The following is a 26,030-nucleotide window of genomic DNA, read 5'->3' as shown; positions in this document are numbered from 1 at the left end:
TTAATTGGAGCATACGGATTTGGATGGAAACAAGATTGCTTATTTGTTGAAGGGAGTTGAACGATTCCGATTTAGAGAAGCGTACAAGTCGCATGGGCGGCTCAAGATTACACACGGAGAAGCGGGCAGACTAACAAGCCCTTCGCAGGGATAACTAAGTGTACGAGTTTGACGAGTTAATGGTAACGAAGGAAACGCTTCATGAAGTTACATCTTCGTTATATATATACACACATATTAATTGTACGTGCTAAAATTATTTTACTTTAAAAATCCTGGTGAACAGTGGATGAATGATTATATAATTGTATATAAATTGTTCTGCCAGCTTGGCTGGAAGTTGGCTTCAATCTTTTGGTATACATGTACGCTAAGCACGGCTATTAAATGCAAAAGCTATGGTTACAACTGCTTACAATATCATGTACTCTCCTAGGTAGTTGGCCGCTTTGAGAAACTCGATTCTCTCATCGTTTGACTCGGTTGAGAAGAGGCTCCCCTTTATTCCACCTCTCCAAGTTCTCCAGGATGATGTTTGATATACGCTCAGTCAAGCGCGAAGACTGCCAGCTGATGTGCGGTGTGATGAAGACATTGGGAGCCTTCCACAGCGGGTGCCCCTTGGGCAAAGGCTCTGGGTCCGTGACATCCAGAGCGGCACCGCGCACGAGGCCCGTCTCCAGAGCCTCGATGAGCGCGGGCGTGTCGACAATAGGGCCCCGCGCCACGTTGATGAGGAAGGGCTTCTTCTTGCCGAGGATCTTGAACTGCTCGGCGCCAATGCACCCCTTGGTCTCGGGGCTCATGGGCAGGCTGAGCAGGACGACGTCCAGGTCCTGGCTGAGGAAGTGGTTGATGGCCTCGGGGCCGGAGCCGGAGAACCACTTGGCGGGGAGGAGGCCGTCCGGGTCGCTGGTGCCGGGGACGTGGTACTCGGAGAGCTTCTTGGACTCGGGCGTGGAGCGCGGGCTGGAGGTTTGGACGTAGATTTCCATGCCGAGGGCGTGGGCGAGGCGGGCGACTTGGCGGCCGATGGTGCCGTATCCCAGGATGCCCCTGGATGGTTGATGAGTGACATGATGAGAGGCAAAATGAGAGGCAAGATGAGAGGAGACTTACATTCGGAGACCGGGCGAGTCGGTCGTGGTGCCGCTCAGGTTCATCCTCATGTCCCAGTCCTCTTGGTCTGCTTGGGCCATGAAGGTGCGGAAGTTGTGGGCGTGGGCGAGCCATGCGCCAATGGCCCATTCGGCAATTTGAACTCTGTCACAGATGAGAAGCAATCATTAGCCAGGCCGCTTACTTTTTTTCCTTCTTTTTAACAATGAAGATGAAATGAGGGCAACTTACGAATGAGCTCCGCTTGTACAGCAAAACGTGATGTCCTTGTTGTCATACGCCTCATGCCCGATCCACAGATCGCTGCCCGCAGACGCCAGCTGGACAAACTTGACATTCTTCATGCGCTCCGGGCTGGGCGGCGGCATGACGCACAGCATCGTGACGCCGTCCCAGACGTCGTCGGGCAGCTCGTTGGAGTTCATCAGGCGGTGGTTGACGACGGGGGCGACCTCGTAGTGGATGCGCAGCTGGGGGAAGCGCTGGGCGGCGGCGGCGAAGAAGGATTCGGGGAGGGGCATGGGGATGTGGACGAGGAGTTTGTCGTCTGCTGTGATGGCGCCCATGGTTGCTGTTTGTTTGGATCCGGTTTATATTGGTTTGGTATAAGAGGAGTTGTGGTGATGATGTTGATGTTGATGGTGATTGATGAGAGAAATGCAGTCGAGTTTGGGTTGAATGGGACAACTGCTGTGCTTCCTATATTATACCACGTCCTTTTCCAGTCGGTGAAGCAAGGATAAGAGAGAAGTTGCTATTATTATCAGGTACGAAGCCTTGTTACCAAGCCTCAGCTGTATAAGACCTAGCAAAACTCTATAAGGCGATAAGATTTTCGAAGACTCGGGTGTTGCCTGATAGAAGATGAGATGAGCTGATTATAAAAAAAAAAAGAGAAAAGAAAAAAGACGGCTACTTGAGTTAGTATTTAAGATTATGATTTGTTTTTTTTTTGTTACATTTGATTAGTACAGTAGTTATTTTTTTTTTTTTTTTTGCTGCAACACAACTCTTATCTGGCATGTCTCCCCTCTTTTAACCCATGCTCAAGCATATACGCTTCCGCAAAACGGCTCACACGGAAAGTTGTTTCCGATTTGCTATTTAGCCCAGTATGCCGAGCATTTATTTGTGTGGGGGGGTGTGTTACTTAGTGCTGCTTTGTTAGTATTTGATTTCCTGTCAATAAATCTACCTGGGCAGAATAAGGCGTCATTTGGGGGGGTTTCCGCCATCGTTTGTCGAGGAATTTTGTGACAACTTAAAGATCTGGGCGTATAAAAATAGCTCTTTCTTTCGAGACCCCACACCCACCCAAAACTCCGAGTCTCCGTCACATGTTTTTTTTTTTTTTTTGAATGAGTCAAATGGAAAATACGCCAAATTCTGGTTCATACTGTAAGCACGAGATTATAACAGAGAAGCCATGCTGTGGCTTTGGGATAAAAGCCCGGGTTCAACCAATCAAAACACTGGCTGTATGGAAACTCTAAAAGAGGGCCGGAGACTGGACTCTTCTTTGCTTGAAATTGTAAGATCTTAGAACCAAGGCTAGGGCTGATGCAGCCTCCTGTGAGATTTTAAACAGGGCCCTAGTCTACCATAGTTGAGAACTTTGGAATCCTCAGGCTATTATTAATTTGAGCCTCTCTTCTCATCTTGGCAATGGATTCGTGTTTAGGCAGGTAGGTATTTAACCCGCAAACGCTATGTGAAAAAGGTAACATCAACTTACCACATGGAGCCGAATGCATGTCACTTTTTTTTTTTGTCCTTTTGCTTGTCTTAACTCCGAGATGTTATGTTATGCGTGTGATTCATGCTTGATATCCAGCTACGATTAGGCATACGGGGAATAAAAGATAGCGCTGTGGTATTGCAAGGGGGGCTTGATAGCGGAAACCCACGGCGCGGGCAGCGTTCCGCAGTGTCGGGCTCTCGGTGTAGACCCAGCAGGTGTGGCACAAATTGCCGGATCTGGCATATGGCAGACCATCAGTTTGAGGAGCTCACGTCACGTACAGCCTGACAAATGGATGAGTCATCTGTGTATTCCAGAAGACGTCCATGCAACGTTTGATATTACTGTATTTGTAGCTTCGAACCATTAGTCGCCTACATCAAAGATGGCCCGATCCATCCAACATATCCTATCCATTGTTGTATTCGCCGTATCAAACCACACAAAACCTTCAAGTCCCCCTCTTCCCATTCCGCCTCTGGCTCGACGCCCTTGACCATGCACCCGCAGGCGTCTTGAAGCGTACAAAACTCAGTCCTGGAGTTGTTATGGAGCCCTGAGCCCTGCTCGGCACGTTCCTACCGACTCGTTCCCAGTCACCGTTGGTGTCCTCCCTGTGATTAGTAAAATTGCTCTTCTTCTCATATCTATACTCTTCGTCCTTTTCACCCAACGCCGGACCCGGCAGCATCGACAGCTTGGAATGTGACTGCGACTTCAGCACGGCGCCTCGAAGAGCAGCCCACGATTCCACCTGGCCGTTGGAAGCTTGCTCGACGCAGTTGCATTCGTCTCCGGCAGGACAAAACATCTCTCCCGCGGCATGCCATTCCGCGAGACACTCCTCGTGGCTTGAGCACCCGCACGTCAGGCATGGTGGGAAGAGGGCATCTACAGGTTCCAAGCAGTATACGCAGCGGAGCTGGCCCTGGACACGATGGCAGCGATCGCAGTTACCCACGGCCCCGCCGACTTTGGAATCGGTCGAAGTGTATCGCATCGGGTCTAATTGAGTCTCATGGACGCGGCAGATTCCCGTCACATCCAAGCCGCGGCCCGAGGCGGCTAGGATTTGTAGCTGATCCTTCTTGCCCATGATGATAGGCGATGATCCCGTCTTGAGATGGTTTGTATTCCCACTCGCACCGTCCTGGAGCGTAAATGAGTCGTGGAAGCTTCCTTCTGCTCCGGTAAAAGGCAATTCATCCTTCAAGACATTGAACTTCATGACTTCAAGACGAGCAAGGGGCTGTCTCCACATCTGGAGCATCTCAGCATATGCGTAGCGGTAATTGGCATAAACGTTGGAGCGGCTTGGCTCCAGTAGAGGCTCACTTAGCCAGCCGTCGTCATCGAATATTGTCTGATCCTCCACAAATACAGAGACGCTCACTGGCACGAGAGACAGCGTATCGTCTCGACGGTACTCATCGTCCGATACAGAATTCCTACCTCCACTAGAGTCCCCTACAGGATAGGATGGCCCAGCGCTGGCATATCCGGTACGCGGTGTCAGTGTGTTCAGAATCATTTCTGCCGGACTTGGTTTCTTCCTTAGTTGCCCTGCAGGCGGCGACGATGAGCTGGCCCCGGTGAATGACCGCGAGAAGTTGGTTGAAAATGCCGAACTAAATCCAGTGCTAACTCTTGAAAGAGGTCGGTTGGAGGCGGAGGGAGACCGCGATAACATCGTCGGAGGAGGGTCTGCATCGGCTGTCAGAGGCCTCGCTTTCGGCGGCGGCGGCGGCGGCGGGGTCTCGCCACACGAGTACGAATTGGTCCCGGGCTCGCCTGTCCATGTCATTCCATCGTCTGACGCGTGTGAGCCAGCATAAGGTAGAGGTGTGTGAAGAGTGCCGGGCGTAGTCACGTTCGAATGCGGTATACCCCGACCATAGATATTCCACATCGTAGCATCTGTAGGAAAGTAGTCCAGAGAGAATGATGGTGCCTTGAGAGGAAGCGGTGTTTCCTGAGATGGAAGCTGCGATTCCACATAGGCAACGCTATCATCGGTCGAAGACTCGCTAAAGATGCAAGAAAGCATCGCCAACATTTGTATGTCGGCAATCTTTTCAAAATAGTTGAAAAGCTCTTGAATGAAAGCCTTTGCCAACGGATGCCGACCCCATTTCACCCGGCCTAACAAAGCATTGCCTCCTACTGGAGTGATGCCTTGTTCATCATCGATGGCGCGAGTCTTGGATACACTGTCCCGAGCAATGACAAGGATAGAAGCTCGTCTCTGGTTGCTAGCCAGGACCTCGAGCGGTATCCCTTTCTTCAACAGCAGGGCCAAGTACTGCCATACACTCATCAGATCAGGATAGCCGTATTTCTCTGCAACTCTTGCGTTGTGTTCGCAAACATCTGCTCCGTCGCCAAAGATGGCATACTCCTGAGCAAACTCCCGTTTGGAAGGCAGATCTGGCCGCAGGTCATGGATAGAGACTGCATTTCGAGGCCGACCAATCTTTCGGCGGCTTGTCCCGGTACCTGTGCCGGTGCCTATTCCAGTCCCGGTTCCACCACCACTAGATCGGATAGATCGATCCTCACTCCAGGCCTTTCTAAGATGTCGACTTGAGTGATACCAAAGACTCATTTTATTTATCGATGTAGACTCGGAGTCACTTGACGAGGAAGATGATTCGCCCGACTCATCAGAGTCTGATTGATCATCCGTAGCGGATGCCTCCTCAGTAGTATACTTGTATCGCGGAGGTGGATCATGTGTTAGGCGACCAAAGCCAGCAAAGAACGGCTGGTCCAACCTTGAGCGGTCCTTGTTCACATCTGCAGACGTTTGGAACAAAACACGTGCCTTTTCTTCCTTTGTAGGGAAGAAGCAAATGAGTCGTCCATCATGCGAGAATCGAGCGCCACATGTTAAAGGAGGCGGCGGAACTATAGTACGAGCCGGAATTGCAATGGCAGTGTCTGCGTCAGCAGGAGGCAATTCCTGAGACATGGATGCCGACCCGCCAGCTGGAATCTCCTCTTCTTCGTCCGTGGAACTATCATCGGCAAGCCCATCGAGATCATCATCTAAATCACGAACGTTCTTAAAGAAGGTGGTGCTGGATTCGAGGTCGACTTCACCCAGCAGATAGGTAAAAATCACCTCCAGGCAATTTTGTTTCCTTCGCAGGAATTGATCCGCAAGCTCGTGAAGCTCTCGGTCAAGTCGCTTGTACATTTCCTCCTGCATAAAGGAGCTTCTCTCAATGGTGAATTTCGGTGCCTTGAGCTTTGGATACTCTGTAGGTATATCGATCTTCACCTTGACGAAGATGTTTTCTCCGTCTTTTCCCCAAGGACCATTGAGCGAGGCACTCAGTGTCAGGTTATCCATATCGATATTGTCCCATTTGACTTTGGGAATCTGTGTGCTGACACGCAGGAGCTCTTCTTGGATTGTATCAGGCTCGCCCCATTGGTCGTCATAGCCGTGGCCCATGATGCCAGAATCCTTGGACATTAGCCGTCTAGGTCCATCCAACAGGCCCTTTCTCTTCGTTATGCTAATGCCTTTCATCCAACCAATTTGAGCTTGGCTTGGATCCAATCTCTTACCCATTATATTTTTGGCTTTCATCGATGGCCCACGCCACGCCGGCCTCATCTGACGGCCGAGAGGCGCAGGAGATCGTGCAGCAGCTGTAAGGGCGCTTTGCTTGTGCACTAGCCCGCCTGTGCTATTCTTGGAATCTTTCATCGTACTCGCTCGTTTATCGATTGTGGAGGCATCATCAACTGCCCGGAATGTTTTGTATGTCGCTCCATTCCGAGTAGTACTGATTCCGCCCAAAGCTGGAGACCCCTTTTTGTATCCCACTGCCGAGAATATACTAGGATCAATGCAATGAAGCCTCAGCTCGTTATCCGTACCCCAGGTTACAAGCTGGAATTCTCGATCGTCAAGTTTATCATCTGTAACCCCACCTCGAGTTCTCCAGAGGAACTCCTTTGCTTGATGATCTCCATGGCCAGGAAAGACAGCAACCGGTTTCCGTGACGCTTCTATGCTCTCGTCCTTTGACCACAGTCGGTCATACATGTACAAATCGCCAGGTTCATTCTGCGGCATCGCAAGGAGACCATAGCCAAAGGGCGTATGGCGGGCTCTCCAAACCGGGTACTCCGTGTGAATAACATGCTCCAATTCATCGCCATCATTGCTATAATCCCAAAATTTGATGCTCTGGTCTAATGAGCACGTAACAAGGCCTGTCGTGTCGCTTCGACTCCAGTCCAATCCATAAATCTTGGATGTGTGTGCGTCGATCGACTTCACGGGCTCGGAAACCTTTCGCTCATCCCAAATCCGCAACCAACGATCATGTGACGAAGCGAGGATGTGAGGATCTCGGCGGTTGAACTTGACCTGAGTAGCTCCGGCAAAAAAGTCGCAAAAGGTGAGCACCGGCTGGCGAGGCCGACGGAGATCCCACCAGTGCACATAGCCATCTACAGAGCAGGTCGCAAGGAGATCGGGGTGGTGAGCAGAGAAATTGACGTCTGTGATGGCTCTGGTATGGCCTTGGAGGGAGTGTTCGATTGCTCCGGTGTTTGAATCATCTCTGAGATTGAGGTTCCACACCAATGCGCGGTGATTTGCAGTCGAGACGACCCAATAGTCTCGGGCAGTGAATGGAGACCACTGCACATCGACAACCAGCCATGGCTGGCCAGAGCCTCGCAGACGCCGTGGCGGGCTGTATGGCGAGTCCAAGTCAATAATTGCAAGCCCTTCGGGACTAAAAGGGGTTGTTAGTAGTCATTACAGAGCGCTTCGACGCGTTGCCAACTCACGATGCCAGGGCAATATCCCGTCCTGAGGGCGAAATAGTAGCAGAGCCGACGACGCCTTCAACGTGGATTGAGCCATTGGCCTCGAAGCTATCGCTATCATACGCCGACTTTACGATTCGGCCCTTCTTGGGCGAATCCACGGGCTGGTCAAATGCCGGCATCGTCCTCTGTGATCTCCTGAAGATTGGCTGTGTCTCGCATGTCGCGGCTCATCTGCGAGCCTTGGTGGTGATGCTTGTCCAAGCTGAAGTGACAGTCGTGTAACTGCCGGCAGCTATGCGCAGCTCTCATTATCCATCCGATGACATAGGGGCGATATGAAATTTCAGTCTGGCTACAAAGAGTTCAATACGGTGATTCTGGCTAGGCGTCGTCAGATGATGTGAAATTGGTGGTTGACCTTTGACTGGATGCGCGCCAGGCTGAGAGAGCTAGGGAGGCCAGTGACGGCCAGTGACGGCCAAGTACACTGCAAGTCACTGAGCTGGGAATTTAGCCGGCGTCAGTACCTGGACTAAACCTGACAGCGCTATAGAGGATCTGTCGCCCGAAACGCTAAGCCATGTGCACTGCAGCACTGTCTAGCACACAATGGAGTCGCTGCGCACCTTGATCATCAACTCAGGTTGGAGAAATCATCTAGTCTAGTACAGCGTGTAGATCTAAAACAAGGAGCTCATCCCGATGAAAATATCATACTGTACGATTAGTTGCAGAAGAAGGGGAAGAAAAATCATTAAAAAGATCCAAGCCCGCCTATAAGATTTTCTTGCTCACTCTGCCTTGCTCTTTGCGCACTCTTATCGCAAACAGCCCCTCGGCTTGCCTGGAGTCTTTCGGTGTCGCATGCCCCGCCTTATATTTCCTCCCTGCAACACTTCGGTCGTCACGTTCTACCTAAACTAACGGCTGCAACATTATCAGCTGCATTGTCGGCGCAAGGCCTCTGGACCACCACTCTCCTTACTTTCATACTCCCAACATACCGAACCTCATCGTTTCTCGCGACAGCAAAAGTTACGCCAAGATGGCCCTCCCAAAGCGCATCGTGAAGGAAACAGAACGCCTGATGGCTGAACCGTGCGCCCCTCCATCCGGTTGCCTCTCGCCATCCTGGTCCTACCTGAGCCGCTGACGTCTTTCCTTTGTGTAGAGTCCCCGGAATCAGTGCCGTGCCTCATGAAGACAACCTGCGGTACTTTGACGTCGAGATCCACGGCCCCGCATCCTCACCATACGAAGGTACATCGGCGATTTCTGAAGACGTCGCAACTTGAAGCAACGGTATTGACGGGATATCTAGGCGGCATTTTCAAGCTGGAGCTTTTCCTCCCAGACGACTATCCCATGACTCCTCCCAAGATTCGATTCCTCACCAAGATCTTTCACCCAAACGTTGACAAGCTGGGTCGCATTTGTCTAGATGTGCTTAAGAGTACGTTGTTGAATGCGTTGAAAACATTTTTCCAATACTTATACGTTGTCACAGATAACTGGTCGCCTGCCCTGCAGATTCGGACGATCCTGCTTTCCATCCAGGCCCTTCTCGGCGCTCCCAACCCCGACGATCCTCTCGCTCCCGACGTCGCTAAGAGCTGGAAAGAAGACGAAGCTGCTGCCATTGCGACGGCGAAAGAGTGGACCCAGAAGTATGCAAAGGCATAGATAAGAATAGAAAAAAGCAAAAACGAAAAGCGAGCAAAAAAAAAAAAAAAAAAGACGAGAGATATATACGTGTCGAAGACTTGCTATAAGGTTCGAGCATGCGAGAAATAGGTTTTTTTTTACTTCCGGTGTATGAGCATTATTTACGGGAGGAGTTGAGAGATTATCATGGCTTGATTTCGCATATTTCTAGAAGGTTCAAATTTCGAAAGAAGAGTACAAACAAACATCACTGGCAGCGCTTCCCTGGTGTCGTGTAGTTTAAAACGAGTTTGCAGGCAAGATAGTGTCGCTGGGCCAATATATTATTCCATTCGTCTGGCTGTCAAAAATTTCATTATTATAACCTATCTCACTCACACTCATACACTCATGCGAAGCTCCTCCACCTTTTTAAATCTATCGCCGCCTCCAGGTTTATCTTTATATCTTCTTGTTTCCCCTCTTCTTGTGCACAGGTACATAAGGGGACGCAGGAAATGGACAATTAGCAGAAACTGGACGCCCCTGCCCCAAGTTCTTGTATCTACAATGCTAGAGTACACAAAGGGAAGTCGAAATAGGGTAAAAATGAGTTTCTTAGACCATGGCAAGGTCGCCAAACTTCTCCTATAGGGGGGGTTAGCACTGCAAAATCAAAGTAAAGCCCGGAGTCGATCCACGTACCTTGTAACCAGGCACCATCCATCTGCCCTTGGAAACCAGCTCGGCGGTCTTCTCGTCAATGGACTTCTCAGCGGCGGCAACCTCATCGACGGTAAGCTCCTCGAATGGTCTGGCCTCTTCAATGTTCTTGAGGGTGGCGGCAAGATCCTTCAGCTCCAGGTCCACGGCCTGCTTGGTGGCTTCGGCGTTCTTGACGGCCTCAACCTCGAAGGCGTCAATGGCCTTGATCTGGCGGCTGACATCGTAGGTGGTGGGCTGGAAGGCCTTGAAGCGCTTCTCGATCTCGTCAATGACGGCCTGGTTCTTCAGGACGGAGCGGTACTGGGCGAAGTCGACGGTGGTGGGCTGCTCGGTCAGCTGCTGGACCTTGCGGCGGGCATCCTCGTTGCGCTTCTTGAAGGCCTGGAGGGAGGCGACGGTCTGGCCGCGGAGGCCCAGGGACGAGGAGACCTTGACCCAGTCGAGCTTGAGAGCTGCGCTTCGCTATTCGACGAGAAGATGAAAATTAGCTCATGGATCTTCCCAAGAGTGATATTGCGCATAAGTAGTGGTCGGAATTCTTCATCGGTCGCTGCGTTGTCCGTGCGATGTTGGATATCTTGAAAATTCTGCGGCAATTAGAGAGGGGAACTAACCGTGGCCATTTTGAGATGTGTTGTGAGGTCTCTTTTAAAGATTCACAGCGAGATCTTGAATGGAGGTTTGATTGACTTTGCCGAAACTTGCCCAGTCCGCTCCGGTTGCAAATCGTGGCACGTGACTTTGCGCATGACTTTTCCTTTAGCCGCGCCTAACCAGTTGGATGCATGCAGCATTGCATATTACAGCAGTTAGTCTGCAGAGCTGCGACGTAAATGGGCTTATGTAGAGCTCAAATCTTCGGGTATGCGCATGTAAATACCTGTAGATTCCAGAGTATTACGAGGTTGAGAATCTCAATGATAAAATGGGGCCATCATATGGCCTTGATAAGCTCATCAATTACATGAGCACCGGCAAAAGTTCATATCACAATTCGCATAATAGAAACATGTCAAGTACGCAATAACTTGCTTTCTTAGAGGACGAGTAAAGCTCTTTGATGAACAATAATACAGATCCCTATGCGCATTTATTCGCGCATACTAATGATATAATTTCAACCACCCTGCCCATATACCCCGTCATCAGATACTCAGCGCCATAATGGAATTGACAATATCATTGTCGTTTTCCTTTAGTGCTTTCACGGCCTTCTTTCGGCTGACGTTGGCTTGGGTCATGACGAGCTCGATATCCTTGTCCTCAAGACCCTCGGCATCGACCTCCTCACCATCATCTTCCTCCTCCTCCTCCTTCTTAGCCTCAGAGGACTCACCCTCCTTGCCATGGTCGTGATCGTGGTCGTGGTCGTGGTCATGGTCGTGGTCGTGGTCGTGATCGTGATCGTGGTTGTGACCGGCGTGCTCACCCTCGGCATTAGCAGCGGCGAGCTGGGCGGCAGCAGCCTGCTGGGCGGTGGCGTTGATGTCCTCGATCTTAGCCTCACCAAAGACACTGGCAGAATTGTTAGATATTTCCGTCCCAGCCTTCGTCATCGTAAGTTGATTTCTTTGCTCACATGTAGGTGTTGCTGTTGGGGGACTTGTAGACGTCGGGGTTGTTGATGACGAAGAGGATCTGTATATGTCTGTTTTAGCTCCCGTCTTGAAAATCCCAACTTTTCCCCTTCTCAATTATGAAAAACCTACGTTCTTGGGGCGGCGGAGGGTGACGCGAGTGATGCCAGGAACTCGGATCAGGTTGAGCTTCTCGAGAGCCTTGCGGGCCTTCTTCTCCTGGCGGGAGTGGACAACGGCGGTAGAGCCAGCGGGGAGACCCTCGCCGAGCTCTTCAGCTTCGGATTCGTCGCTGGACTCATCCTGTTCCTCGACCGTGGGCTTGGTCTTGGTCTCGTCGTCGGGGAGCTCTTCAACTCGAGGGTTGGCCATTTTGATGACTGTGGTGGGGTAAATATTAGCTGAATTTTCGTCTTTCGCACGACAATATTCTTCCTTGAAACGAGGCGAGCGAGCTTCGTTATCGCTTGATGGCGCCCAGCTGCTTCGAAAAATAGGCAGAAAAAATTTCAACAGCTGAGATACTCACATTTTATGCGATTAACCTGACGATTAAGTTGGTTTGTATCTACAACGTGACAAACTGCGCAATAGACTTGTGTTAAGAGACGAGAAGCTGCCAAATTCTACCTAGGTACCTAGGTAGGGCTTGGTAGACGGCTAAACCCAATTAGGCACTAGGGAATCAGAGGCATTTTGGCTTTTGCGCCGCCAGATTTTAACCAGCGCAGTAAGATTGGGAATTTATAACGTACGGCTACGGATTGCGTATACTAGTAGTATCAAATATCAAGGGGAAGGGGGAGATCTTGTAGAGATATTTTACATGCATTTCATGGGTATTTTTTTTTTTACTACACGAAATCACCACAAAGATCCACAATGAGAATCCTCCCTATAAGCTTTGAATTCATTTTTTCTGAATTTCCGTATCGACGCCGTTCATCATAAACGATGATATGTGACAACATACAGCCCTTCCAGAAAGGGAGCGAAAATGAATCCAGCAGAACTTTTGCTGCTGTATATGCGTTTCCTGTCCGGATCCATGCCCTTCATTCTAATACCACCCGATCAACCTCTCCGTGACTCCAGAGCGAACATCCCAATTATGCGGAGGCCTTGACCTTGGCCAGAGCCTTGCGCTCCTCAAATCGTCGCTGCTTCTTGAGGCGGAGGACCTTGAAGCGGTCGAAGTCGGTCAGAGCCTTTCTTCGCTCAATCTGTTCGCGCTTCTTGGCCCAGTTGCTGCCCTTCCACTTGGCGTCGATCTCAGCCTTCTCCCAGGCCTTGGTGAGGGCGGTCTGTCGGGCGCCTCGGGGCAGGTTCTCGATGACGAACTGAGAGAGGAGAGCCTTGGTGAGGTGCAGGGCTTGTCGGGGAACCTTGAGCTTGGGGTCTGAAGAGGGGCCCTCGACGAGAACCTGGATGTCATCGGATTAGCTTTCTGCCCTGGTGAAAAAGTCGCAAGTCTTCGGGGAATACGTCAACGTACTCGCTTGTGATCGATGATCTCGACGATAGCGGCCAGGCGGCCGCTGTAGGGGTGCTCGCCGTTAATCAGCACGATGCGGCCGACCTCGACGAGGCGCCAGTTTGAACCCTCAATCAGTGCTTCGCCCATTGTGACTGAATCTGTTTCGACGGCGTGTTAGTCGGATAATGTTGGTTCGAAGAAGTCGCAATTCATTCGGGATAAGAATGAAGTGGAGGAACACGCGTGTATCATACCAGATGTCGACGATAATCTGCCGCTCGGGGGATTGTTCTGGGGCAGCAGCGTTTACTGGAGAACGCTTTCGACTTTCGACGGCTTTTGAGCCCTAGGGCAAATAATTTTCTGCCCGCACAAGCTTTAATTCTTCCGGAGTTTCTATTTTGCCGAGCTGACAAAGACGCGCTAGTCCAAGTTGTGCGCTAGGACCGCCACCTTTTCTTCTTCTTCTCTGCGCCCGAGCTAAAAATTTTGAGCCTCTTTGTCCAGAATACCTACTACTCGATGGTATTTCTGCTGAAAAGCAAAAGATTCTTCACAAGGATTCGTTACAATCCTACGACTCCTGAGTCTTTGAGGTGAGGTAAGGATAATCGTCTCTTTCTCTCTTTCTTTGTGCATTGCGCCAGTACGATGATGAGGTAATTTGCGGTTGATCACATGCGGTGGCTCTCTCGCCGGAGATGCTATACCAAATGTCTAAATGATAAACTCTTTCTTACATATCCTGAGAACTAGCGTCTTTGTTTACTTATTGTTCTTTGTTTTGGCCTGAACTTTTCGCTAACAGAGATCACTACAGGTCTAGGATATGTTAGCATTCAATTTAAATAAACATTCTTCATTCGAACTTTTACTTGTCTCATCCACTTGCAATGTGCCCGTTCTAGTGATATCAATAGGAAACATCCATTCAGCATTTCAATTCCATGATTCAGCACTCCAGCTATGGCTCAACAAAGCAGTCTGTATATGTATAAAACTGTTTCATTATCAATGTGTACCCTGAAAGGTAGCAGGAGGTGCAGGAGCAGTTGGAGTAGCCTCAGAATGCGGAATAACAGAACAGGAAGGTTGGATAATTTCTTTTCCTATTAATACAATGCTTTTTATACGAGTATAGCATAGATGCTTTTCAAATGTCTATACCAGTGACAGAAATTTTTTGAGCAGCCTTGCTGGCTACCCACGGGCGGATAAATATACATGATTCATGGCCTAATAATAACAAAGGTGCATTCTCATCTCCGACTAAGCTCTGAATCGTTCAAATTGCAAACCAATTTAGCTCGTTTAAGCCTTGCCTTTCCGTTGTAAGTACTCTTCCTCTTCCGCTGCAATTTCAGCGTCGACCTTGGCCCCTCGTGATGGCTCGTTGCCGTGCATTTTGGCCTTCATACTGTCAGCTTGTCGTCATTGAAGCTATAGATGAGTACTTACAGGAAGTGTCGGGTCCTCTTTCAAGGCGGCTGTTTCTCTGTCATCGCCAGGCTCTGACTTTTGCTGCGACAATGTTAGTCGTGTGTGTACGTAGAAATGACAGAATTCAGCAGCGTACCTCTTCCGCCGCTAGCCTGTTGGCGATGGAGCGTTGGTCTTCTGAGGAAGAAGTCAGCATAGGCGGCCATGTAGTAGCAATATTTGAAGATTCGTACTTGAATCAAGTCCGATATGTGATCCCTCCTGTCCCTCGTTGAATCGCTCAGCGTGCTGCATCTCGGAGTTCTTGACGTTTCGCTGGTCACCAGCCTCGTAAACGCCAGATGTGCCAACGTTGGAGTGTCCTGACATGATTGCTGATTGTATGTTTATTTTGAAGAAATGCGTGTTTATGATATAGGAATAATGTTAATGTCTCTATTTTGAAATGAAAAGCTTCGACGCTTGATTCTTTAAATACTCACCATCATGAACAATATCGATAGCTTTACTGCTATAAGTCTCCACTGCTGATCTCATCATACGTCATGATAGCTGAATCGCGGCGATTGACATGAGAAACACTATTATGTGGGATGGAACGTCATAGATATAGCGCGCTGGAATGGCCATCTAAAAAAGCTCAATTGATCAGAGCGTTGATGTAAAACTGGTGTCAAGGACAATCTCAACAAGCTGCGACTGATGCGCAGAGAGCCTTGGTGGCAAACGCACCCACCCATCCACCCACCCATATCTTCTGCAGTTTCCAAGTTATCTAAAGGCAATTACTTGTATAGACAATGCAGTAAAGTCTCTCATACAGAGAATAATTTCTACCTGTCACTTGAACACCACCGTCTTTCCCCATACTGCATTTTAGGGTATCAGGCCTTCAGTCGATTCTGGCTATTACCCTGCACAGAGACAGGATGTGTGCGAGGCAAGCTATATATGCTGCACCATCGCCCGATTTTATTGTTATTTATACGTTTTAGCTACTAGCCGTTTCCTCTATTTAATTTGCGTGGAGTTAACGTATGCAGTCCCAGGGCCCAATAGGAAATCCTCATTGGTCTTGAAAATGGTAGACGATCTCTTCCTTGAATGCTGCTAACCTAGCCTTGGGGAATCCGATCGTGAAAACAATTTACATGACCCAGAATGAAGACCAGCCATTACTTGCACGCCTCATCAATAAAACCTATGAGAGAGCATAGCAGTTCATCTATGTTAACCCTACCCTCCAGACCTCATAAAAGGTGGACGGCCAATCTGGCAAAAGATGACCACATTTGTCGGAAACGCAGCGCGCTCTTCCCGAGTCGCACAACATTGATGGTTTTCTTGATCTGGACGATCAGATTGCCAAAATAAGCAGCCCTCTAATAGATCAAGGTGTTGTGGTAAAAAGATGCCTATCTATAGCCAATGCCTGTTACAACTGCAAGCCATGTACAAATATGCTGCACTACCTCTTGGTTCTAATTTCTATGCATGCCTTTCAGCTATTGGATCTTTTCCCTCTCTGCATCTTCTGTATTTCAGACTGGAACAGGCTGATAATAGGCCTATCACGTCCTAGATCTAAGACCATAGCATCTCTGGTTGTATTATTCTATTCCGGGGCTAGTGACCGACGGCTTTTGTCTTGCCCCCTTTTGAGATGCGCTACTGAACGAATGAGCGCCGAGAATTCTTCTATTGGTTCGAGCATCAGGCGATTTAATCTGCAACGATTCCTAGAACGGGCAGTGGCAGATGCAGCTCAGCCCCGAAACAGGACGCGGGCCAAGAATTTCTTCCCTTGGGCCAGGGAGTTTCGGACGATCGTGAGATGGGCGACTCATCACAATCTCACGATCTGGCGTAGAGCGCAAACAGGGGATACAAATCGATACCTGGGAAGCATAAAACGACGATATGACTGATACCCTTTGAAGGAGTGAAACTTACAGTTTTAAAATATAACATGTCCGCGTCACAAGGGCGCAGCCGTCCAGCCGCCCAGCCGACGTAACACCAGTTATCAAACCATGCCATATTCCGTGTCGCCTTTCTAGCACGTCGGCACTCCATTCTTGGCCCAGATTCACCGCAACATTGCCCAAGCTGAGATCCACTATTAGGGGACCAAGTCGACCAAATCTGCCGAACAATGGTCCCCTTTGTTTTGCATCAGGCCAAAGTAGCCTTCCTCTGGAGCTGACCCCCGGCAGAAAATCAGTGGAGACGCCGGAGCTGGGCGAAGCAAGCCGGGCAAAGCTTTGGCGACATGATTTAGCAAGAGCCATTGCCGTCTGCCAAGCTATCAGGCGCGGAAAGTGAAATGGCGCCGCAAAGAGCATAGATGATTGAAACTATTTGGGTGTAAGTTCACGCCAAACGAACGTGAAGTGGCTTGTGTAGGTTGGACTAGGTCTTAGAGCTCCAATTCACTGACACGGCGAAGGCGTGGAGGAAGCAAAATGCGGAGACCCATGCAATCTCGCTGGTGGATGCGCTGGCAGGCATGTCCGAACAAAGCGGTTGAGCCATAATTTAGGGGGGATTTTTTCTGCCATGGTTAATACTAGACTCGGTGCGCCGTTTTGAAAAGCTTCATGAGCTGTCTGTAAATGCTCTTCGCGATAATCTCACCATGGAGTGCGAACTGTTTTATGACGGCGGTCTCACACGTGCAGATCACGTTGTGCTGAAAAATTTGGAGAACGACATCACTAAGAGACGGGAGGCTCGCGCGGAACAATCCAAAGCTGACAATGACTGGCACCATGTCTTAGCAGAGTCCCGGGCTGAACCGCAGGACGAAAAGGACTCAATTGAGGCCGTCAGGGACATTGCTCTCCTCAAGTCCCTGAGAGACCCCAGCGATGCTCACTTTGAGCCAACCATATTTGTGTCCATTGACGACCTCCCTAACCGCCTTCCCAAGTCTGTCAACAATCTTGTCCTGCAGCCATTCGTTCGCTGGGCACGGAAAACAGCCCGGCATGAGACGGACGTGGTGATGATTGTGCATCTGGTGCTGTATTTTACCACATCAGTCCCGAGCGCCATCATTTTATTCCGAAACTTTAACCTCATCCATGGAATCGTCCATGCTGTTATGCAGGTCTACTATGTTGGCACCTACACGCTCATGATGCACCAGCACATTCACCAGCGTGGAATCCTGTCCAAGCAGTACGCCTTGTTTGACAAGCTATTTCCGTACATTACGGATCCCTTGATGGGACATACGTGGAACTCATACTTTTACCACCACGTCAAACACCACCACATCGAAGGCAACGGGCCAGATGACCTGTCCTCCACGATCCGCTACCAACGAGACGACATCTTCCATTTCCTTCACTACGTGTCGCGTTTCTTTTTCCTCGTCTGGTTGGATCTTCCCACGTACTTTATGCAAAAGCGCCGCTGGGGATTGGCTCTGCGAGCAGCAGGCTGGGAATTCGGCACCTACTTCTTCTATTATTCCATGGCAACCTTTGTCAACAAACAAGCCACCTTTTTTGTGTACATCATCCCGTTCCTACTGATGAGACTGGGATTGATGGCGGGCAACTGGGGCCAGCATGCTTTTGTCGACCCCGACGAGCCAGACTCTGATTACCGATCAAGCATCACCTTGGTGGATGTTGCAGTGAGTAAACTCTCTTCGTATTCAAGCTGGCGATTTGAAAATGTGGGAATTGACATGTCTTTCTTTGCAGAGCAACCGATTCTGCTTCAATGATGGTTATCATACCTCGCACCACCTTAACCCGCTCAGACATTGGCGCGATCACCCAATCTCTTTCTTGGAGCAGCGGAGAACCTATGGCAAAGAAGGAGCAATTCTATTTCACAACATTGACTTCTTGATGATTACTTACCGACTGATTGTAAAAGATTATGAAACCCTGGCTAAATGCATGGTTCCGCTTGGAGCCCAAGCAGATCTCACGATGGAGGGACGAATCAAGTTTTTGAGGAGCCTGACACGCAAATTTTCAGAAGAAGAAATCCAGAAGAAGTTCAAAAAGCAGGCCTAAGATTTCACACGATTTATTTACTCCAACGGCAAAAGATGGGCAGAAGATCATGTTTCGAGACATTGAAAGAGCTCTGATAAAGGGATATACTATCTGGTTGAAGCTGTATGGTTACTATGATTGCAAATATTGGCGGCGTTTTGGCACAAGGATGAGAGATTATGGATCTTGGATTGAATCGACACATTGATAGAGTTTACATAGCTAGAGACATTGCCAAATGGAAAATAAGAGAGACAAATATGCATCATGACGAACTTATAGACCAATGTCTAATATTTAAATCGCTATTCCCCTGGTGTTTACCTCAATTGGTAGGTCCTTGTAGCAGATGCCTTAGTGGCTGCATGCCAAGAGATGCTGCTAAGAGCCGCACGGGCCACGCTGTGGGCAGCTTATTTGCGCGCAACAAGTCCTCTGAACGCAAATAACGTCATTCTTCACTTCTGCGTCTATTGCTCTGCACACCGAATTGCTGTTCATTGCCCAACAACCAGCAATTATCTTACACAACACCTCTGCCCAACATGTTCGGATTTGTAGGTCAATTCAGCAGCTTTTGTCACTGGCAATCGTGCCAATTGCAGCTAACGCAGCCCGCCGTATAGCGCAAGACCCTCGACATAATCACGCTCTTCCACAAGGCGAGCTCTCCAGCCTCTGTGCGAGTGTCCAACCTGCTGAAGCAGGCATCCACGAGCGCCCAGACGAGTGCCGTCGACGATGCCAGTGCTCGCCGCGACCCATTTGAGCTCAACATCACCGAGGACGCCCCAACCCTCGATCAGGTGGAGACAATCTTGCAGTACGTTGGCCAGAACGGCGCCGCTCAGGTCGTCAAGGGCGCAAGAGACGACAAGGATGCGCTGAGGAAGTTCAAGGAGAACAAGGAGAACTTGCTACGGCCGCTGGTAAGTATTGTCAAGGGGAAATAACTCATGGAGCGCAGTGGCTAATCCTTTGATAGACGGTTGACTGGAGCAACGGCAAGGCGATTGCAGGGGACAACGAGTCCGAGATCTTGAAGCTACTAAACGCTCAGAAATGAGCATCGCAAGCAAATCATCATGTATAAAAAAAAAAAGCTTCATAAGCTGCATCTTCATATATACCCCACTCCTTGGAACAAAACTATCTGGGCATTATAGACGGTAGTGAGAAAAAAAAAATAGGATTGTTATTTGATATATGTTGATGTCTCCGCTTTCCGTGTATCTGCCTTGATGCTATCGAACGGCTTCACTCTCTGCGATCAGAGCTACTAAAGGCAAACGGATCGCAAAGTTTGTTTGCAGAGGACACCACCGGTTTACGGCTTCTATAGCAGCGCCATAGCTACAGTTTACTACAAACAGCTCGTTACAAACAGCGTCTTGAGAGCGTTTACCTTCTAGAGCTCCACCGTTGCCAGCTGTCTTCCAGTTGTAAGATTCACGCTGCAGATTTGTCAGTCTTCATTCACCTCGCCATAACAATTTTTCCCAGCAGTTCTTCTACATCGGATGAAAATTTGGTTCACCCAATTTAAACCCACCCTCTTCTTCCATCTCTTCTCTCCTCTTCTCTCTTCTTCTCTCACCGGCAACGCACAGTAACTTCAAAGCTTTTCATTGCACAACAGCAAAGTTGTTGGATACGCAAAAACGGATCCCTACTGTTCTATATTCTATTCAAGGCTGGCATCCCGCCTCTTTTATAGCCGCGAACAATTTCTCATCAATCTCTGCGTTGCAGAAACTCGCCTTCGTCTCGAATCTAAGCGAATTCACAGCTACCCAGGCTCGTTGCACCTTCCTCATCAGAAAGAAGAGCTCGCAATCAGGTACGTCCATTTATCATCATTTTCCTGACCCTTTATTTTCCTTTTCTGCTTCTCCATCTTCATCTCCATCGCTCGTCACGTCTTTTTTTGGATTTCGTTTTTGGTGCTATGAGCGCTTTCTCTGCGTGCCAGCAATTATTGATGCTCGCGTCCGTTCGTTTCAACGATTCACTTTGCCATCTTTCACTCCCTGTCCTTGTTTATTTTAATTTCTTCTGGGGCTTTGTTGAATCTCAATATCACTCTTACTGACAATCGTCAAGAACTTCATCATGACTGAGGCCATGCGAATGAACCCACTACCGGCACCGCATCCGGTTCTTCCTGCGGCTGATTTCCCTCGTGTTTACGCCGAAGATTTCCCCCATGGAGATCGTGAAGCATATGCTAAATACTATCCATATGGGCTTCCTGTCACCTACAAAATGATCCATGGCGTGCACTCGCAAGGAGTGGCCCAGACATATTTGGAGGACAATCTTCCTATCGGCTTCTACGCCAACATTCCTCCAAAAGCGGCAGCCATCATCTCAACATCGAACGGAAGTCGACCATTCCGGAACTTGGATCAGATTCAACCCCAGCGTCGAATTCACTTGTGGACCAAAGACGAAATCCAAGCGATTTGCAACTCACTTCGCAAGCTCCATTGGGATGGGCTGAAGAATATGCAGCAGCCCTACTGCTGGGATGACTTGTGGACTTACTTCGATGCCTATGACCTCTATCATAACGGCTGTCTAAACCTCTGGAATGTCATCAATACCATTTGGGATGAAAATAAGCTCATTTCGATTGACGTGAAGCGCGAAGTAGCCGCTCATATCGGCCATTGGGCGGATGAGTGGCTGAAGCTGAAGGAGAATCGCAAGAAACTGACGCAGTGGAAAGAGTCTCAAGGCTCCATCTATCGCATTCTCAATGATAAGGACCATGAATCGTTGGGTTCGCTGCAAGATGACGTTGTGCCACTCATTGCGAGCGCACTAAAAAGTCGTCGTGCCTATCTTCTTTCTAACATGGAAGCAGAGAAAGCTGAAGAGCCTGCTGATCTGGTAACAGCATTCCGTACGAACAGCGTTGAGAACTGGCTTAGTAAGTTTCCAAATCATTTAGCTCTCGTGAGGCCCTGGGATCTAATTTATCTCTAGCTGGACAGCCAGTTTTTGACGGTAGTGGACTGCCACCGCCTCCTGTATCTGAACCTCACCGTATGTCAGACAATCCACCAGCTCCCTGCTTTGAACAGAATGGGAAACACTACTATCTCCCGCCAAACTGTTTCTCGCCTCCAGAGTCTGTTCAGAAATCTGCCGACAATGTCCAAGCTTTGTACAACCCCCCCAAATGTTGTTTCGTCTCCAGCAACATTTTCCAAATCTGGCGTAGTCATCGTCAACGGTAGCAATGCACCAAAAGTGCCGCAGGGACCTATCAACAAAGCCTATCAGAAGAAAAACGACGAAATACAAAGCCAAAATGACACTCGCAGAACCTCATCGATGCCAGAGACGTCATCTCCCATGATCTCTAGCGACGGCCTGGAGCTTGGGCGCAGAAGGTCACAGCTAGCGGCGGATAATGAACATTCTACCAGCGCTGATGTTAGACGAAGCTCTGAGTCGGCAGCTTTGTCAATCACCGAGCAAGAGCTATCTGATACTTCACTGTGTATCAAGAAAGGGGGACCGGACGCCAATCTGGGCAATCCTATGAAAGAGATTGCGGACAAAAAGCGAGCAGAGCAAGATGCTACTCATATCAGTCGATCAGACGATGTGAGAATACAATTGGCATCGATGAAAGCCCAGCAGCATCAACAACATCATCATCAGCAGCAGCAGCAGCAGCAGCCTCAGGCTTTTGAGCGACCTGATTAGTACTCAGGATCGACTCAGAGACGCGGAGGCAGATTCCAGCCAGAAGTTGAAGGCCCTTTCCCAATGCACGATACCACGCGATTTGATCAACATCAAACCCCTAATGTGGTTGCACCTCTGGTTAATTCTACAGCTCCGAAGCAACTACCGCCTACCCAAAGAGCTCGTAGGGTGTCTCCAGAATTAAGAAAGCCCAGTGATAACTCATCTAGCGACTCTTTCAAACAGGGCTTCACTCCCTCCACTCAGCAACTAGCAGAACCTGCAGCTTTCTATATGCAGCCAGAGAAAGGAGGCATGCAGCATCATGCAATGCCTCATGGGTTCCCGTATCAAAGCCACCAATTCCATTCCGCACAAAATAGACCGGGTCCTCACAATATGCCATACAGAGAGTTTTCTGGAACTCCTCAGGCTATGCCGTCTCATCAGTTCCCTGCAGGGATGCACCCCCACGCGATTCCATCTACCATGCCATGCAATACCCCTGCCAATGGCCCTGATGAAAGTATTCATCCAACTCAGCAACCGAGACAGGAACATTCATATGGCTCTTCAGTGTCTTCAGCGCACAACGGATACCCAAGCAATAACCGTCCTTACAACAACGACAACAACAACACCAATAGAATAGGACACCGTCGAGGGTCTCAGAGCCAAAGGACTCATGTATATGCTTCTAGCCAGCAGCCTCAAGTTGAACACAATGCCGCCTTTCAAGAAAGCTATTCAAACAAATCTCGGCGACGAGGCCCTCCACAGGACAAGGCCCAGCAAAGCTCTTGGTGTCGCAATCCTGCTGGCTCAAGCATGGAGTATTGCCACTGCACCTGTGACCAGTGTAACGAACGCAACAGAAGTGTTTGGGTGAGAGCGAGCTCTGCAGCTTTTTCTTCGATAATGGATGTACTCTCATTTCTCAAATTTGTATTAAGCACTAGGTTTGGCAAGGTGGAAGAGGCATTTCCAGCAGCATCAATGAAGAGAGATGCGTTCATCGTGAGGTAAGTTTACTATTCATCACCGATTTTGTTCACACTAACGCCTGGTAGATTTGAGAGTGAATCCTCGGTCCCACAAGCTCTTGCTTTTGGTGGGGGTATCTTTCCAGAGAAAGAGGTCAGAATCACCATTCAATCAGTCCATCGATCAAAGTGGACGAAGCCGCGCCATCCGCAACAACAACCGAGAAAGCTTCCACCTCTGCCAATTACGCACCAGCAGCCGCCACGACACGAATCATTCGCTCCAAGTGAAAATCACGCCCATGTTCAGGTGCCTCCTCGTTGTTCGTTGGCCTCAAGCCGTACCTCCACATCAGAACCAGATCAGCATGAAATTCCTTCCCGCCCTACGAGTACTTCAACGTTACCCAAAGCAGGCTTATCGAGTCAGCGCATGGAAAAGCAGAGCATATCACCAGTTGTTGAGCCCAAGTGGGATGAAAAGCCTGTCAAATTGCCAACTCCGACTGAAATGGCTGTGGCCAATCGCGAACATTTCGCTTTTGAGGAACCGAGAGAACATGCTGCCGATCCAACTTCGTTCCCTCTTCAAGCGATGGACTATCCAAAAGTGGGAAATCCTGAAAAAGAGAGTATTCCATGTTCAGAGTCGCTTCCTGAAGAAACCGTGATTGAAAAGAGCATTAGCTGCGACATTACAACTTCAGATCGCGACAGTAGCAAATGTTCTTCGCCAAAGATAGTCGACATTGCACTACCAAATACTCCTATCAACTCAACCTGTTCTTCAAGTGATACACCCAAAGCAACTTTTTGTAACGATAGTTCCCCAACTACAGGAACGGGCAGTCCTATATCCAAGAACAACAATAGGAAAGTCAAATCACCTTCTCCAGTTGTAGTGGAGGACCGTCAGCACCAAACTTCGAGTTTGATTGAGGAAATTGAGAATGCCGCACGGGTACACAAAGAAGGTGATAATGAAACTACAACATCAAGTGACCTGAAGAAGACGCAAAATCCCATACCAGATACTGAGAGACCGCCGATAACCACAGTGGCATCTCCCGAGAAGCACGTTGAATCTAGCACAAACGGCAGTGCTCAAATCTCCAGCTACACTGAGAAGGAGATAAAAGAGCGAAAACAGGCCTGGAATAGGATTCCTATGCCACTGGATCCACGAAAGTCCAAAAAATTAGGAACAACTGTTGCGTCTAGCCAGCAACTAAGTCTACCAATCCTGAATGAACCGTCGAACAATACAACAGAAAAGGCAGACACTGCTACACTGCATATCAGGAAGCGGGATCAGCTCAAGTCGATTAATTTGCTAGGGTCGGACAAGGTCAAAGCAGAGCAGTCAGCAAAAGCCGAAGAGTTGGCCAAAGATGAAACTCAACATCTTACCAAAGATGAATCACTGGACTCTGACCCCAAATCAGCTCAACTGCCTATGGTATCACCAGAAAGCAGAGTTTCCACCAATATGACGACCAAGGAAGAGACGCAATCTTCAAAAACGAAAATTGCTGGCCCACGTCAGACTGAATCAGAGGAGACTGATGCTACTGCTTCGAATTCGCAGGCACCCGCGGATGAAAACAAAACGAGCGACACGGTAAATAGCCAGATCAAGCCAAAATCAAAGTGGAACAAATCCAAGAAATCCAAGAAACGTCCAACCTTGACGCCATTGACTGTCTTGCAGAATGAAGGCAGTAGCCGAGATATATCGCCATCTGTCTCGGAGACGCCCTTTGTACAGAAGGAAGAGCCTCGAGCAGACTCCCATACGCTTACGTCGGCTCCTGCAATGTCCGAATCTGCCTCTCGTCCTGTGCATTTTGTGGAAAAGCCTGAGGAGCGCGCAACAGAGCTTTTCAAGGGCCCTATAGAACAGGCTACGATAAATGTTAGAAGTCAGTATTCATATGATACTCTACCTCGGGGTCGACAGGAGTTTAGAAGCAGCGCGGGCGGCTCATTGAAGGTTCCCAAAAAGCGGAAGAACAAATATCCTGCAATCACTTCAAAGACATTCGAAGCTTCCTCGACCAGCAGATTTGAACCGCCACAGCCTAAGTATGCTGTAAGTGGCCAGATGTCCATGAGGAGCACCGATGACTCGATTAGACCGGACTCAGTAACGCATATAACGGAAGCAGACTCTTCCAAGAAAAGTCGACTTAACCCTCTTGCAATGGCTTTTGAATCTCCTCAAAAAGCCAGTGTTGCAGCAGTGGATACTGTCAAGGCACCAAATCTTTACAAAGCAGGCTCACTCCGAATGAGGGGGGGAAGAAGAGTTACCCAGAGAGAACCAATCACCGTCCAAGTTCAAGATTATGCAAAGGGCAATGGCTGCGCAAAACTCGCCTACCAAATCTCAACAGCCGAAAGAAAAGCTTGTTCGACGCATTGACAGCTCAAAGGCGGGTGGTGGTTTCGAGACTTCGTCAAGGCAGCAGGAGAATAACCCTGCCGAGATTCAGCGTAGCTGGTCTAAAGACAAGCATCGAAATGAAGGCGAGAGCAAAGAGCCAGTCACTTCGAAGGCTACATCGCCTGGCAAGAAAGCTGCCCTTGATAAAGAGGACTGGCCTTCGTTGCCTGCATCGCGTATTAGATCTGCTACACTCCAGTAACGGTCTTTGTTTGAGAAAGAAATATGTGTGTTGGACCAGCTGTTATTGTATTCTTATATTCATTCTGCATTGCGATAATGTGTAATAATTAGGTTAGGTTAGACGGCTTCCGTCAGGATATGGAAATTCAGGGGATATGTTCGAGTATTTAGATACG

General features: G+C 49.1%; 10 protein-coding genes across 10 annotated transcripts; 4 read left to right on the top strand and 6 right to left on the bottom strand.

Moving 5' to 3' along the window:
- Positions 1 to 276: 276 nt before the first annotated feature.
- On the bottom strand, positions 277 to 2,001 carry TrAtP1_012463 (uncharacterized protein). Its single transcript, XM_014090159.2, has 3 exons — positions 1,351 to 2,001; positions 1,120 to 1,263; positions 277 to 1,056 (listed from the first exon to the last, which is right to left on the bottom strand). Exons 1-3 carry the CDS (start codon positions 1,683 to 1,685, stop codon positions 468 to 470), a joined length of 1,068 nt encoding a protein of 355 aa, XP_013945634.1. The 5' UTR covers positions 1,686 to 2,001; the 3' UTR covers positions 277 to 467.
- A 1,169-nt stretch (positions 2,002 to 3,170) lies between these two features.
- TrAtP1_012462 (uncharacterized protein) lies at positions 3,171 to 8,064 on the bottom strand. The gene is made up of 2 exons (XM_014090160.2): positions 7,676 to 8,064; positions 3,171 to 7,620 (listed from the first exon to the last, which is right to left on the bottom strand). The coding sequence occupies exons 1-2, from the start codon at positions 7,834 to 7,836 to the stop codon at positions 3,312 to 3,314; spliced, it is 4,470 nt and encodes a 1,489-aa protein (XP_013945635.2). The 5' UTR covers positions 7,837 to 8,064; the 3' UTR covers positions 3,171 to 3,311.
- Positions 8,065 to 8,547: 483 nt separating this feature from the next.
- Positions 8,548 to 9,658, top strand: TrAtP1_012461 (uncharacterized protein). The gene is made up of 4 exons (XM_014090161.2): positions 8,548 to 8,755; positions 8,829 to 8,917; positions 8,979 to 9,110; positions 9,165 to 9,658. Exons 1-4 carry the CDS (start codon positions 8,703 to 8,705, stop codon positions 9,338 to 9,340), a joined length of 450 nt encoding a protein of 149 aa, XP_013945636.1. The 5' UTR covers positions 8,548 to 8,702; the 3' UTR covers positions 9,341 to 9,658.
- Positions 9,659 to 10,697, bottom strand: TrAtP1_012460 (uncharacterized protein). Its single transcript, XM_014090553.2, has 3 exons — positions 10,642 to 10,697; positions 10,007 to 10,489; positions 9,659 to 9,949 (listed from the first exon to the last, which is right to left on the bottom strand). Exons 1-3 carry the CDS (start codon positions 10,648 to 10,650, stop codon positions 9,920 to 9,922), a joined length of 522 nt encoding a protein of 173 aa, XP_013946028.1. The 5' UTR covers positions 10,651 to 10,697; the 3' UTR covers positions 9,659 to 9,919.
- Positions 10,698 to 11,044: 347 nt separating this feature from the next.
- On the bottom strand, positions 11,045 to 12,265 carry TrAtP1_012459 (uncharacterized protein). The gene is made up of 4 exons (XM_014090162.3): positions 12,134 to 12,265; positions 11,737 to 11,984; positions 11,607 to 11,665; positions 11,045 to 11,542 (listed from the first exon to the last, which is right to left on the bottom strand). Exons 2-4 carry the CDS (start codon positions 11,974 to 11,976, stop codon positions 11,173 to 11,175), a joined length of 669 nt encoding a protein of 222 aa, XP_013945637.1. The 5' UTR covers positions 11,977 to 11,984; positions 12,134 to 12,265; the 3' UTR covers positions 11,045 to 11,172.
- A 64-nt stretch (positions 12,266 to 12,329) lies between these two features.
- On the bottom strand, positions 12,330 to 13,535 carry TrAtP1_012458 (60S ribosomal protein eL14). The gene is made up of 3 exons (XM_014090163.2): positions 13,336 to 13,535; positions 13,100 to 13,239; positions 12,330 to 13,028 (listed from the first exon to the last, which is right to left on the bottom strand). The coding sequence occupies exons 2-3, from the start codon at positions 13,226 to 13,228 to the stop codon at positions 12,714 to 12,716; spliced, it is 444 nt and encodes a 147-aa protein (XP_013945638.1). The 5' UTR covers positions 13,229 to 13,239; positions 13,336 to 13,535; the 3' UTR covers positions 12,330 to 12,713.
- Positions 13,536 to 14,392: 857 nt separating this feature from the next.
- Positions 14,393 to 14,890, bottom strand: TrAtP1_012457 (uncharacterized protein; the record flags this gene model as incomplete). Its single annotated transcript, XM_014090164.2, has 4 exons — positions 14,393 to 14,491; positions 14,540 to 14,602; positions 14,658 to 14,698; positions 14,755 to 14,890. 4 exons carry the CDS (start codon positions 14,888 to 14,890, stop codon positions 14,393 to 14,395), a joined length of 339 nt encoding a protein of 112 aa, XP_013945639.1.
- Positions 14,891 to 15,665: 775 nt separating this feature from the next.
- On the top strand, positions 15,666 to 18,810 carry TrAtP1_012456 (uncharacterized protein). The gene is made up of 2 exons (XM_014090165.2): positions 15,666 to 18,167; positions 18,238 to 18,810. The coding sequence occupies exons 1-2, from the start codon at positions 17,160 to 17,162 to the stop codon at positions 18,556 to 18,558; spliced, it is 1,329 nt and encodes a 442-aa protein (XP_013945640.1). The 5' UTR covers positions 15,666 to 17,159; the 3' UTR covers positions 18,559 to 18,810.
- A 275-nt stretch (positions 18,811 to 19,085) lies between these two features.
- TrAtP1_012455 (uncharacterized protein) lies at positions 19,086 to 22,260 on the top strand (the record flags this gene model as incomplete). The annotated part of the gene is made up of 5 exons (XM_066115530.1): positions 19,086 to 19,097; positions 19,167 to 19,469; positions 20,644 to 21,475; positions 21,532 to 21,591; positions 21,770 to 22,260. The coding sequence occupies 5 exons, from the start codon at positions 19,086 to 19,088 to the stop codon at positions 22,258 to 22,260; spliced, it is 1,698 nt and encodes a 565-aa protein (XP_065971629.1).
- Positions 22,261 to 22,270: 10 nt separating this feature from the next.
- On the top strand, positions 22,271 to 25,650 carry TrAtP1_012454 (uncharacterized protein; the record flags this gene model as incomplete). The annotated part of the gene is made up of 3 exons (XM_066115529.1): positions 22,271 to 23,127; positions 23,202 to 23,264; positions 23,313 to 25,650. Exons 1-3 carry the CDS (start codon positions 22,928 to 22,930, stop codon positions 25,648 to 25,650), a joined length of 2,601 nt encoding a protein of 866 aa, XP_065971628.1. The 5' UTR covers positions 22,271 to 22,927.
- Between the last annotated feature and the right edge of the window lie 380 nt (positions 25,651 to 26,030).

This window comes from Trichoderma atroviride, chromosome 7 (genome assembly GCF_020647795.1).
Source record: "Trichoderma atroviride chromosome 7, complete sequence".
Taxonomy (NCBI): domain Eukaryota; kingdom Fungi; phylum Ascomycota; class Sordariomycetes; order Hypocreales; family Hypocreaceae; genus Trichoderma; species Trichoderma atroviride.
The sequence above is the reverse complement of the archived record's forward strand: the minus strand, read 5'-3'. Positions and strand labels throughout refer to the sequence as shown.